The sequence below is a fragment of the Anabrus simplex genome, chromosome X (assembly GCF_040414725.1).
Source record: "Anabrus simplex isolate iqAnaSimp1 chromosome X, ASM4041472v1, whole genome shotgun sequence".
Taxonomy (NCBI): Eukaryota; Metazoa; Arthropoda; class Insecta; order Orthoptera; family Tettigoniidae; genus Anabrus; species Anabrus simplex.
This window is the reverse complement of record NC_090279.1, coordinates 81,402,038-81,417,415: the sequence shown is the minus strand read 5'-3', so window position 1 is coordinate 81,417,415 and position 15,378 is coordinate 81,402,038. Positions and strand designations below refer to the sequence as shown.

Sequence of the window (15,378 nt, the reverse complement as noted above, 5' to 3'; positions counted from 1 at the left end):
GTGTCGATAATTTTCTTTATCATTAAAATGCATATGTTGTCCACCCCTGTGGATTTAGTTTTAATTTGCAAGAAAAGCGCTTTCACTTGCAGAGGTGAGACATAACTACAATAAAATTTGTCTCTGCCTATGCGTAGTGGGTTGTAATTTGCACTCAAAAGATTTTCGTTTGCTTCTTCGTTTAACTGAACATAGGAAGACATTAAGTGATTATTGAATTCATCAACAGAAAACTCCAAATCGTCTACCATGTTCGGTTTATTTAGTCCGAATTGTCGGATTGACTTCCATAAGGTGAGGTTTTATAAGGTCATGGGCGTACGATAGTCGAGCGTTTCTTACTGTATCAGCCGTTTTAATACATAGTCATTTGTAGTAAAGTTTTCCTCTGTCGGGTAATGTTTATATTTCCTATGAGCTGCATCCCGCTTGGCCATCATTACTTCTAACATTTTTTATCCACGGAGGAGTCTTTTAAAGATGCGTGCTGTTCATAGAGGGGCGTGTTTGTCAAAAATGTGAAACATCATGTTATTGAAAGGGTTGACCATGTTGTCAATGTTAGTTGTATGAGTTATCTCCTGCCACAGCAACGAAATAGCGTCTTTCAATAATTTTTCGATGTCAATATGGCTATAGTCTCTGTAAGTCACATATTTAGGTTTATGTTTGGGGTATTGCAGTGCGTAAGACATAAAGATAATGTCATGGGCTGTCAGTCCGGGAGGAGATATCTGGCCATGATGTAATACTCTGTCAGGGCTGTTCATTACTATTACGTTCAGTAGTGTGTGTGAAGTTTTAGTGTGGTGAGTGGGAGAAAGTAGGAGGATCGCCATACCGCATGCCAGAAACATGTTCAATAGATGGGTGGTTTTGGAAGGATCTGAATCTAGAAGGTTTGTATTGAAGTCTCCCATCATTATAACATGTTTGTACATAGGTTCTGTTAAGATCTGTCTCTAAGTCATTCAGACGGTGAGCTTTAGGTGGCTTGTATACAGCACCTACTAAGCATTTCACAGTAGAGACCTGTATCTCTATGAACATGTGCTCAGGTTTTCGCTCATACGGTTGAGGAGACTGACTGATAATTTGAGGTATCAAAGGTTAATTAAAACCCTGTTTCCTAAAGATATAACCTACTTTTTATGTGTTATTATTAATGTAGTTGAGAACCAAGTGTGGTGGTTTTCCAGGGACTTTTCTTTTGTTTGTTTAATATTTTATCTACTGTGCCTGGAGGGTGGTTGTCTTCTTTCATGATTTGTTCAACAATTCGTGCCTCTTCATTGAAATTCATTGTGCTCATTGGTACGGAAACAGCTCTGTGTAACATTGTATTCAATCCTGCTATTTTTAGTGTGTATGGATGGTTTGACTCGTCAATAGCATGCAACACCTGAGTGGGCTTGCTGTACACTTTGTAAGACAGGTGGCCATTATTCCTGCTGATTGTGGTGTTATTTTCTTTATTAGATTCTTGCTCCATTGTGAAGCTGGTGGAATTTTGTAAATAATTTAGTGTGTTTAATAACTGGTGTACATTAGTGAAGTCATTATCATATGCACATGATGTCACCTACATACCTGCTCCAGTATAATATTCCTTTTGAATGCTAATACGTTCAGAAGATGTTTTCAAAGTTATTCAAAAGAATGTTTGCTATTATACCTTATAATGGTGAGCCCATGGCTAACCCTTCTTTGTGGCAATACATCTTGTCAGTGAATGCAAAGCTATTTTGGTGTAGCATTGTTCTCATAAGGCTAATTATTTCTTTGGTTTCCTGCAGTGAAGTATTTTCTTTATGAAGATTTTCGATAATTTTAATGGATTCATCTATTGATACGTTGGTGTACATGTTAGTGATGTCAAAGGGTATCTTTAAGCCTTTACCACCCACATTTTTTCTCCGCTTATCCCCAGGTTTCAACCTATTAATTAGGAAACATTCAAACAGAGCACACCGTTTCAGAAAAGGTTAAATATCATTAAAAAATATTGATCACAATGTATTCACATTTTCAATAATATTAGAAAATATGCCATCCTTTACAACATTTAACATACCATCATGTCCATTTCTCTATTCATTGAGTCATAAGTTTGTCGGTTCAAACCCCCACCCGTGCTGGAGATACTCAACACTGAGGTAGGCTGTATTTGTCAAATTCTCATGTTGTGTAAATGCCCCTAAGCCAATAAAGATGAGATTCTGGAAGTGTAATGGTGACCTTGTATATCAACTTTCATTTCCTCTAGCAAGTGTCTTCCCATTCTGTTTCTATTTTACTGAAATGCCTGTTTGATTGCTGCATTAATATATACGCAATTGGTAATATCAATGAATAGATTCTCTCCGCCTAACATATGTAAAAATATAACCTATTTCTCATAATACTCTTTTGAAATTATTGATAGGTTCAACATCATCCGTATAATCATTGAATAATGAAACAAAATGTTTGTGTTATCTGAATTGCAGCCGCATCATCATCAGGTCCGATTTCTAGATATCCGTTTTCACTTATATCGCAGTAATCAGTAAAATTATTTTTGTTGATATGTTATTTACTCACTAAATAATTTTCCTCCAACCTGCTCAACAATTCTGTGTCATTTCTTATGCCGTTATTCAGCTCAGTCTCAATATCCGCAGTATTCAATCCCGTCATGTTTAAGAACGAAACAGCTGACCAGCACTCGCGGAAGTTCAAGACCGTTGCCTAGACAACTTCAAGACAAATTCTCACTCTTCTTTTATTTCCTAAGGCTAGTATATTGTACTGCATGTTCATCAATGCCTAATAAATAATTCACCACCAAAAAATACAAAACTATTGCATAGATTGAACACGTATGCAGATAATGCAGCTGGGTGTTTTCGGGCAATAAGGACCGTAAGGCAAAGTGAACAGTCGGGCGCTTTCAGGCTTGATTAGTTCTAGGCTGGTTTTAATTTATCTGTCTTCCTTATGTGCGACTTTCTCTTTTAGGATTTTTTCAGTTGTTAGCTTAAATTGTAACTTAGCACATCATAATTTACTATTGGTCTAATGGGACATGAGCTTTTGTGTATTTTGGGGATGGCTCTTACTGTGGGGAGTTTGGGATTTTTTGATGGTGAGGCTTTCTTTTTCTTGTTCTGTGAGAATGAAGTCTGTTTGCTGGATAGCTTGTTTTATTTTGTTTTGAAATTTATTTGCAGGATCACATTGTAGTTTTTGAATTCCGTTGTTGTTGATGACAGCTATTGTTTTTTTTCTATATACCCAAGAACAGAACATAACAAGAAGTGTCAAGAGTATAGAATGATGTGCAGGAATTGACTTTTATGCCAGTATAATTACAGACGTGTGCTCGGATATTCAGCTTCAACAAATACCTCTAGAATGGACCCAAATTACACTCGCCAACATGAAAGTAGAACGGTATCACATCACCATGTAAACTATCAGATGAAGAGAGACTGAACTGTAAGCCACACATTCAGAAGATTACAATTTACTGTGTTTACAGTAGCAACAGACAGAGCAAGGAAAGATGATGACAATAAGTCGCTTCTTCTCCAAAATTATTTCACAGCTTCTCCGCCAAGGCAGAGTTTTACTATGAGATCACCCAACATTAGTAACATTGTAAAGAAGTTTAAATGATGCAAATCTTACCTGGAATTTCTCTTGGAGGCAAAATATGTTCACTATGAGATTCAAAGACCTACTGGTCATAACCGAATTAAATCCAGCACCCACTATTGTCCTTCAGTTCAGCAGCTACTAGCACTAAAATTGGATAATGTATGATAGGAGATGATGTCAATGCCACAATGATACCATTACCAAACCATGGAGAATAAAAACATAACCATACAACCTACAGAAATCCATTTCAATAAATGCCAGAGGTAATCAATAAACAATAAACAGTCATTTGATGGGTACTTAGCTCATGAAATGTCCTGATGCCTCGATCTTGAAACGCTGCCTGTCAGAACTTCATTGGTAGCTGGACCTAACCAAGGTTCCTTCACTATCAAGTCCACAACTTTAATTCAGCTTTTTGCCACTATCAAACATAGCATGCACTGCCATCTCCCTAGTAAATGCTAGAGGCCAATTGTCCACTTGGCGACCATAATCTGGGGGCATGTGCCACCAGAACCCCTTTCCTTGCCCCATGAACAAAGTTTCTGTCACTAGTTGGACCTATAGATGTATATAAATACTGTTGTTTGTACTTCCTAAGAGTTGGCTGCCTTGCGTACCACATTATCACATACTCCCAGACAAAGAAACAAAAGAGAGACATACTTTTCCTAGATGCCCATGTAGCAAATGGCGACTGCTGGGGTTAATATTGGGGAAGCACATAGTAAATAATGCCCCTGCCAAACTTATTCAGCTACTAAGCGTTAAATTCTGATCTCTATAAAGTTATTTGCCATGAAACTCACAAGTGATGCATTTGTTGTTCTTTCAAGCCAGGCTGGTTCCTCTTTGATTTTTACTTGCAGATCCATTTCACACTGCAACTGAAGTAGTTAGAAGCTACTGGGGTTCTTGATTACTTCCAATGATTTTACACTGAAACATAGCCCAGAGAAATATATTACCTTATTGCAGTCATTGCTACTTAGGTTATATGTCAACAGACTAAGCATTATGCTTGAAATTTTACATGACCGTCAATATTATGAACATACCAAAAATTTTACATGACTGTTAATATTGTGATCATACCTATTGGACCTCAAGTTTTCTATGACTGATACTATGCAGAACAATCTCCATAACAACACTGATAACCATAACAAGAATTCTACATATGATATCCTAAACGGAAACTTCTCAAAATTTCGAACCCTACTACCATATGTCGCAGCCTACAATGTAAAGAACAACTCAACATTCACAGCGTCACTATTAAATTGCAAACATAGGTAAATAACACAGCAACACAATAATTAAAATTATGCACTACATATTGTAATTTCTTTCTGAAACTAATATCCGCAATTCTTCACCTGCGTAGCCCTTCAGAAAAATTCTTCACTCCAAAAAAATTTTGATAGGTAAGGTAAGTTACGTTATATTGCTACAACACACGAGGAACAGATTTGCGGCACTAGTGACACAAAGGCCAGGAGTTTTCAAAAAGAATGCCAGTTATATGTGTATACAGTTTTAATGCTTAAGTAGAAACAAAATTTAAGAAAATGAAAAATATTAAATGTTAAAAATATGTAGAATGCTGAAACTGAGAAAGATTAGTATTAAATTCTTACTGTTCCCAATTGAGATCTATAATTTTCGCAAAAGTAAATTATAGAACTTGAACCTTACCGACAATAGTGATTGTGGACACAGTGTAAATGATAAAAGTCACAATTTCTCAATGAAGAAAATCTGTAGCACAATAAATTAACGGAATAGGCTGTACAAATGCCTAATACGCGTCTTATGTAACACATACCTCACACCTCGAGACAAAACCTGATATTTTAATTCGGTGTAATCACTTAAAACAAACACTTAAAGAACGGATTTGATTTGTATCAGTCAGTAGAACGGGCTGAATTTAGGAAAGGATGAATTACCAGTGAGAACTCCAGTGTACACGACACTTCTTGAAAACAGCACTGGGTGCAATGTCCCGTTATATTTCTAACTATCAACTATCAATACAGTCCTGCTCTAGTGGGCTTTACACGTGGTTAAAGAGAATGAGTAAGAGATAACTCTCAACGTTATTTTTCACTTCTGAACGCAACGGCAGCGAAAAGATCGCCAGGAATTGCACACCAGCGCCTCTAGTGTAAACAGGGCTGAAATAAAATTACCGGGCGGGTGATTTAAATCGTTTAGCGCGCGGAGGGTCCCCAGGTTCTCGTCCCCCTCCACTCTTAAATATTATATTAAGTATATTTTTTCTTTTTTTTTCTCTTCTATTTTTCTTTCATTTACTTTTCTTTCTTTCCTTCTTTCTGTTACCTTTTTCTGAAATACTGCATTCTGAACAACAATACACCTGGAGGTTGGGCTGTGCTTTATTATTATTATTAATAATTTTTTTGCTGGAGAAAAGAAGCTTACAAGCTTGTGCTGCTTATTATAATTATTTCTATTATGGAGCTATATTTTATTTTTACTAATTCACAAAGCCTTCAAGGATCGGAGTGACTGGCCTTGCCTGTGCTCCTTTTGCTTGTTTCTGCTGAGGAAAAAGGAAGCTAACTCACAAAGGGAGGAAGGAAGTGACCTGAAGGTGAGTGGGATTGGCAATCCTTATCTCAGATTAAGACCTATGACAGAAATAGACACTAATATCCCCTCGTACATCAGTCCTCTTTAACACTACTTAAGCCAACTGTAACATTCAATAGTATCAAGATATGCCACTTATGCAGGAAATAAAATATAAATACAATGTAAGAAAGAAAACCATATACAGGAACCAAAATGATGAAAGGAAACTCATATGCTAAGGAGGGAGTTTGTAGGATTCAAAGGTAAATTGAAGTGAAACATGATCTTTTGATTTATGGAGCTATATTCTACCTACTATCCACAGTGTTACAGGTACAAAATTGTGTAGAAATTATATTCAGCAGTGTTAATCATCAATTAATATTCATCAGCCAGAAAACTATTCAATACAACATAAATACAAGATCATTCATTTATGAAAGAAAGACTGGAACTGATAAGGTACAACATAATACTTTTCTCTCTTATTGCAGTTTAACGTTGCAACGACACAGCAAAAGTTTTCAGCAACACCATTTGTATTTTCCCAAGGAACTTACTATATGATACATCTTTCAGTCTGTCAAAAGAGGCACCTTGGGACACACACTGAAAAATATTGAGATGTGTACTTCTTTTGCATCTACTAGAGGATGACAAATCTCTTGCAGAGTAGTGTTTGAAGAAACCAAGACATGATAGCACATACTCTGTTCCTACATACTGCACCAAAACACAACATATCATTCAATCAGTCATCTGCATTTAGATGATAAAAGAATGTCAAGCTACAAAATTGTATGCATCCCTTGTATTCATTGATCTACACTATTTACAATAAAAATGTTCTATTTTATGTGACAGTTGGATATATCAAAAATTTTCTGCTACATGGAAAAGGATGGAATCATGAATATATTTGAGGGTTTAAAAGACAAGAGAGAGCTTACAGATTCTGTGATTGCTCGCTCTTACAACATGCAGGAGGTACAAATAATGCTTCCTTTCAGTCCATCTGCAGGAGAGGAGTTCTAATAAATTTACAGAAATATGTAGCATCAGGATCTACATACAATAATATGGCAGCTGATCCAGCACAAAACATTCCCATGCCAAGTCACAACATAGCTCCACCTATTAAGAGCTATGTCCAAGGAATTGCTTGCTAATTTAGTACAGTATTATGAACAATATGCTGCTACTTCCACAACATTACGGTGTGCAAGGGACTTTGCTGTGACCTAGACGAAATGCCAGTTGAAGACAGTGGAAACTCACTTCAGACAGTGCCATTTGTGCCTGCTGTATATCGAAGGCAGAAATCTATGTTGATGGTTGCAGAGTAGGCTGATCTGTGGTCTGACAGCATGCACTCCAACCGGCCAACCAAGCAGAGGAGGGGTGGCTATGGTTGCACCGTGTTTCTACACCTCTGCATTTGGAACACAGAAACGGGCTGTTCCCCTACCACTGGCTGTCCTGAGATTGGTTTTACCTTTCGCCTGCAGTAAGGCGAATGATGGGACAGTTCCTAGTATATGTCATGGCCACCAAATATCTTGCCCTCACCACAAATCTCCTTGCTTAAGATGATGATGCCTGTTGATTAAAAGGGCCTAAAATCTAGTTCATTGTTTTAAGGGAAAGTACAACTAGGCAACTATCCCCTATATATATTAGTAATCGGAGAGAAGAAATGGAAGGGGGCTGACACTAGGAAAAATGATGGTATCAGCTAAGAAGGCCCATGCCGTTTGAGGAAAATAAGACTCCCTAGGCCTCCATACATAATACAATCGGGGGCAGAAAAGAACAGGTCGTGATCGAGGTAGATCAGATAGGATAGATGAAAGTGGGGAGCCTTGCACAAATAAGCGGAAGCAGTGCCAAAATTCAATTAAGGGCTCCGTGGTCGCCTACCCAAGCTCCCAAGTACAGAGCCCACATGGGACCCCTTTTAGTCGTCTCTTACAGCAGGCAGAGGATGCTGTGGCTGTTATTCTACTGCCCCTACCCACAGGGGGACAACTATGATAAGGCTAGTTGCTTTACGTTGCACCGACACAGATAGGTCTTATGACGATGATGGGACAGGAAAGGCCTAGGAATGGGAAGGAAGCAGCCGTGGCCTTAATTAAGGTACAGTCCCAGCATTTGCCTGGTGTGAAAATGGGAAACCACAGAAAACCATTTTCCGGGCTGCCGATAGTGGGGTTCGAGCTTACTACCTCCCGAATACTGGATACTGGCCGCACTTATGTTTCAAATTATCCGAAATTCATTTGCCTTGCTGTGGTATGTTTTCATGTTCTGGCCTCAGGAGATTAGTAAAACAAGAACAGTAAGGATGCTTACATCAAATATCTTGTACTTTTTATTCAAACACGCAAACGAAGATAACAGATATACGCATACAAATCAAAGTAAAGCAAAATGTCACAAACGTCAAAAACGTGGTCGTCCCACGTGGTCCAAGTTGTCAAACTCAAATCGACCAATAGCAATCGGGAGATGTTTCTACCAATAGGAGCTGCCGTATTCGTCACGTGGGCTTAGGGTGAGTGACGTGATGTACAACAGCGTGCCCACGCGAGTGGAGGGCAAAAGTATTCAGTCTGAGCCGGGCCCTCGGAAGGGTAGGACCTATGCCGCTGTCAAACCCTTTCACGTGGTAGTGGTGGGGGTAAGGTTCGGCAGTACGGTTCACTGCCGTCCCAATCCTACATACATAGATTGAGACGGCGGTGGTTCGGTTATTGATGTTGGGGAGGAAAGGACGTTATCGTTGAAGGAGGGATTGGATATGGGTGGGGTATAGTAGCCATTGCTGAATGAAAACAGCTCATTTGCGAGCTTTAATCTGAAAATGCAACAACCCGACAACATTATCGAGATCATTTTGCAGTTGCTCACAGTCTTGTAACTTATTTATTACTCTGTACAGAATAACATCATCTGCGAAAAGCCTTATCTTTGATTCCACTTCTTTACACATATCATTGATATATATAAGAAAATATAAAGGTCCAATAATACTGCGATGAAGAATTCGCCTCTTAATTTTTACAGGGCCAGATAAAGCTTCACCTACTATAATTCTCTGAGTACTATTTTCTAAAAACAGAGCCACCCATTCAGTCACTCTTTTATCTAGTCCAATTGCACTCATTTTTGCCAGTAGTCTCCCATGATCTACCCTATCAAATGCCTTAGACAGGTCAGTCGCGATACAGTTCAATTGACCTCCTGAATCCAGGATATCTGCTATATCTTGCTGGAATACTACAAGTTGTGCTTCAGTGGAATAAACTTTGTAACAGTATGGCTTCTCTTATGTGTGTGTCCGCATATGAACAGTTAGGTCAGACTGCCTTTCTTTGTGAATGATTTGCCACAGACATTGCACCTGTTTGGCTTCTCGCCTGTAAGGGTCAGCATATGATCGGTCAGACTGCCTTTCCTTGTGAATGATTTGCCACAGACATTGCACCTGTAAGGCTTCTCGCCTGTATGGGTCCGCATATCTTCGGTTAGTTTGCCTCTCTTTATGAATGATTTGCCACAGACATTGTAGCTGTATGGCTTCCCGCCTGTATGGGTCCCCATGTGACCGGTTAGAAAGATTTTCTGTATGAATGATTTGCCACAGACATTGCAGCTGTTTGGCTTCTCGCCTGTATGGGTCCGCATATGATCGGTCAGACTGCCTTTCCTAGTGAATGATTTGCCACAGACATTGCACCAGTAAGGCTTCTCGCTTGTATGGGTCCGTATATGATCGGTTAGTTTGCTTCTCTTTATGACTCGCCTGTATGGGTAAGCACATCTTCGGTTAGTTAGCTTCTCTTTATGAATGATTCGCCACAGACATTGCATCTGTACGGCTTCACGCCAGTATGGGACCCCATATGCTCGGTTAGTTTGCCTCCCTTTATGACTCGCCTGTATGTCTCCGCATATGTTCGGTAAGTTTACCTCTCTGTATGAATGATTTGCCACAGACATTGCAACTGTAATGCTCATCGCCTGTATGGGTTCGCATATGTTCGGTCAGATGGCCTTTCTTTCTGAATGATTTGCCACAGATATTGCAGCTGTTAGGCTTCTCGCCTGTATGAGTAAGCATATGATCGGTCAGACTGCCTTTCCTTGTGAATGATTTGGCACAGACATTGCATTTGTAAGGCTTCTGTCCTGTATGGGTCCGCATATGTTCGGTTAGTTTACACCTCTGCATGAATAATTTTCTACAGACATTGCAGCTGTATGGCTTCTCGCCTGTATGGGAAAGCATATGACCATTTAAACTTCCTTTCGTTGTGAATGATTTGCCACAGACATTACAACTGTACGGCTTCTCGCCTGTATGGTTCCGCATATGTTCGGTTAGTTTACCTCTCTGCACGAATGACTTGCCACAGACATTACATCTGTATGGCTTCTCGCCTGTATGGGTAAGCATATGATCATTTATACTTCCTTTCGTTGAGAATGATTTGCCACAGACATTGCACCTGTATGGCTTCTCGCCTGTATGGGTTCGCATATGTAAGCTTAGTTTACCTCCCTGTATGAATGATTTGCCACATACATTGCACCTGTTAGGCTTCTCGCCTGTATGGGTCCGCATATGTTCGGTTAGATGAACACTCTGTATGAATGATTTGCCACAGACATTGCACCTGTAAGGCTTCTCACCTGTATGGGTACGCATATGTTCCGTTAGTTTACCTCTCCGTATGAATGACTTGCCACAGACATTGCAACTGAATGGCTTCTCGCCTGTATGGGTCCGCATATGTTCGGTTAGATGAACTCTCTGTATGAATGATTTGCCACAGACATTGCACCTGAAAGGCTTCTCGCCTGTATGGGTACGCATATGTTCCGTTAGTTTACCTCTCCGTATGAATGACTTGCCACAGACATTGCAGTTGTATGGCTTCTCGCGTGTATGGGTCCGCATATGACCGGTTATACTGCCTTTCTGAATGAATGACTTGCTACAGACATTGCACCTGTTTGGCTTATCTCCTGTTTGAGTCAGCTTGTGATAAGATAAACTGCTTTTCTTGACATATGATTTGCAACATACAGTGCAAAAGTGAGGCTTGTTGCCTGTGTGAATACCCATGTGACCTGCTAGTTTTTTCCAGCTGAAGGATCTACCACAGACGTTGCAGCAGCATCGGTTCTCGCCCGAGTGAGACCGCATATTGTCCGGCATTTTCCTACAATTTTTATGAGGTACTGAGCATTCGTTTATAATCCCACCTTTATGCAATCGCGTGTCACCAGTCAGCATTTTCCTCTTTGTAAAGCTATTATCAGAAAATCCGCACACTTGGAGCGGGTGGATCCTGAGGTGCTTCGACAAGCTGCTTCGGCTACATAACACTTTTCCGCAGTGATCGCACTTGAAGGGTCGATCTTCCTTGTGTCTCTTCAGATGTCGCAAGAGGTCCAACTTCCTAGCCAGGACTTCACTGCACACACTACACCTAAAACTAGATGATCCGCCGTCCGGAGGTTGATGATCTCTATAGCTCACCTCGGGTCTCGATCTACAGTGACAAATTAAAACCATGTGACCAATAGTTCAACAGCCAAATCCACTACAACTCTCACATAGGGGATTTGCTACTGGACATTCCAATCACTGATATCCAGTGCAGAGAGCTCGATACTCATAAACATTACATTCCTGAGAGTAAACATCATCCGAGGTTAAATTTGAAAAGCTCTCACTTCTTACGAGAATATGTTGCGTTTTTTCTTAATCACGATATCAGGCGCAAGAAACTTGTCACGGTTTAGAAATGTACGAGTTAATAGACAACCGCATTTGAAGAAAGCATGAGAAGTTGTCCAGCCTAAAAGGGTAAATACTCATACAAGCTCTTTAATCCAGCACATATTATTCTATCGAAATCCGTAGTCTGTTCTACATAAAGAACGGCATATGCTTTGGAGTTTTGATCTTGTTGAAGCACTCTGCGCTTTGTTGCAGGGAAGTAATAATTTTTGTAAAGGACCTTGTTCTTGAGGTTGTTTGAGATAATGTCTGTGCTGTAGATATTAATAAAGTTGAGAACGTTTGCCGACATTCAGCAAGATCTGTTGAAACACGGCTAATATTTTATGAATGTTATTTTGTCCCACAAATGTACATTGTTATATCCCTATAGCATTTTATTATGTCACTGTGTCGTTTTTCCGAAATATGTATCTTTGATGTGCAATCAAACATAGCCAACCTATATATAGGACGGTAGGTTTATACAAGGACGTTCATACTTACTACCATGTACTCCATCAGTCTGCATCTTAATTCCTGTATTTAACACGGTAGCCACTAATCCTGATGAAATCCTGGCAAAGCTGAAATATAACAAGTATACGACGGCTCTCTCGCTAGCATTGATACTCTCTTTTCTCCTCAAGACACTGCTGTTAAAGACATTATGAAGGCATCACAGAATATGGCATTGGTGGTAGCGTCTTATTACAATGTCCTAATATCCTAATTTTGAAACCAAACGCAACCTATCATGCTCTTGAATATTCTTACAAGTATAACTTTAACAATACGGATAGAAGGAGCAAAAAATCAAGGCTTGAGCCAAAATTCGAGATGACAAGATGTTGAATTGCACCGTAGTGGATATTGCTGCTATGTAAAAGAAGGAATATTATTCTATTTATTTCAAAAGATCACTGGCAACGTGATTATTTTTAGTGGATTCATAACATAGTTGGATAGCATCCAATTCTGAGCCTGTCTCCCCACCACAGAGTAGTTCTACATATTCTACGGAAGAAGGGCGGGAAATGCAAATTTCTTGGTTAAAGGTGAGATCCGCTTACAACTGCCACATGGGAAAATCGATCACGCAGGCTAAAACATATCGTAACATGGACTGGTACATTCCAATTCATGCTGTATGAACTGAATTCACATAGCCCAGTCGAATGCATGACTGGCTCACAAGCAAAGTAATGGGAGGCTGGACCATGTATTGTTACTGCCCTCTTTGGAGAAAATAAGTGGACAAATGAAAGGGGGACATTGATTCCAGATATGACAGACTAAATCTCTTGATCATCAAACAAGATATTGATGTTGACACCACTAGACAACAGGGGGCAGGAAATACGACACTGGATGGTATGTCATGCATTCTGTGGCATATCACACCAAGCAAAGGTGCAAAAGTCAGTAACCCTTCTTCTTTACGTGAATACGTGATTCTTGTGACAAGTAATTTATCAGGTTCACAATTAGTTTTCAGTAAAATAATGTTTAATTAAGCATTGATAAATATTCTACACCAACCAACTATATTGCTGTAACATGTGGCGCTTCCCAGGTGACGGATACGGGTTTCCCGCTGGCCTGCCGATGAACTTGAGTAAAATATAAAAGCTCTCGCGTACCAAACATGTACAAAGTCTTTAATGGCAACTTTGGCGGAGATGGAGACATTCACTAGGGACCAGATGGCGGAAGAGGTACACTAAATTTCTGGAAGTTAATGCAGAAAAGAGGGTAGCGTTTCTTCTCTAGAGGAGTGGCTGCAAAAGGCATCTGTTCTCCATGTCCGCAGCTGCGTTACTACCTTCCGTCATGAGCACCTAAATGCTTCAAGACAAGCCGGCCGTAAAATAATGCCGTTACATCATTACAGAAATATGTCTCATGGTATCGGAGCCAAGGTTAGTGCAGCCCCTGGAAGGGACGCGCATTGGCAGTGCCCAGTCAGCATGAAAAGTATGCTAGGGTTACCGTCGCACGGGCTGTGACGGCTAACCATGCTAGTACCCCCATTTTGTATCACATCATTGAATTATGCTTGGGTGAAGTAGCGAATACGCCACTGCACTTTAAAGAAGGCTTGTATACATCTGAGAGGTGCGGAAAAAAGATGGAATGTAGAAAAGTCATGTGAAAAGAGGTGTGGTTACTAACTGGTGTACAAGAGAAACCGAAGGACAGTTCATGGTGTTGACATTGTCATATCAGCTAAATTTGACGGTTCAGTCTCCGAGGTGCAAATGCTTGACAATCGCTTGATGTAACTCGTCCGCATTGGGGAGAGAAGGAAATTCCAATTATTCAGCGCAACGCTCCACAAACTGACGTGCGCATGGAAACCAAAGATGCGTTCTGGGCACCGCCTGACAAGAAGACCGCTGCCGCTGATCTGAATGGACGTGTCGGACCGAGGAAAAAAGAACAAACAGTCCATGGCGTTCATGGACATGGAGAAAAGAACGACGATGCCCAACAAATTCGCGATTATGTAGAAACTGATCATCGCAAACACACGGTTCAAACAAAGTGATATTCATCTATTCAGTACTACAGTGGCTCCCATCCAATTCGCATTGACTACATCCTTGTGAGAGGGTGAAATCTCGAAGATGTTCTAGAGATAACAGTTGTCCCTTATTAAATCCTTGCGATGCAACAACGACCAGTCTTCTAAGCTGTGGATAAAGTAACAAAGAGCCCAATACTTCACAGGATATAGACAAATTGGGATCAAATGGTTGCTCCTGAAGAAGGAGACTAACGTCGTTGCAAAAGTTACAGAGTCACAAATCACCATAGTTGAAGTGAGCCGGACTTAACTGAAAGACGCCTTTCGCTCTATTCCTGGAACAATTAAGTCAGGGCGACGACAACGAAGGATTAAACATGATATATGGCCAAGGAATGAAGATGTTAAATATGCAGTACGGTTGAAAAAGCAGCTGTACCACAAGTTTCTTGCTCGTTGGAATGCCTACAAGGCAGCCACTCGTAAAATGAAGGAGGTATTTGCCGTAACAAAATCAAACCGGTAGGCAGGACTATATGTGAAACATGACATGCGCGAATTCTAGCGGAATTTTTTTAACGGGTAGTCCAATCGAGCCATCGCAAAACGTCAGAAGTCCAACGTTTTTACGGCATCAATGAGGAAACAGACGATTTGCTACTGGACAGGCGGGAAGCGCGAGTACACTGGCGGAACTATTTTAACATCATTTCAATCATGGAATTTCCGCATCTACCAATCCTAATCACCTCCGCTGTTGAAGGTACAACGTAGGAAAATGACGTCACTAAAGTCCAGGCTATGC

General features: G+C 40.2%; 1 protein-coding gene across 1 annotated transcript; it reads right to left on the bottom strand.

Moving 5' to 3' along the window:
- Nucleotides 1-10,180: 10,180 nt before the first annotated feature.
- LOC137503301 (zinc finger protein ZFP2-like) lies at nt 10,181-11,200 on the bottom strand (the record flags this gene model as incomplete). The annotated part of the gene is made up of 1 exon (XM_068230850.1): nt 10,181-11,200. A coding segment is annotated over one exon (1,020 nt), but the record flags the coding sequence as incomplete, so codon positions are not given.
- Nucleotides 11,201-15,378: the final 4,178 nt, after the last annotated feature.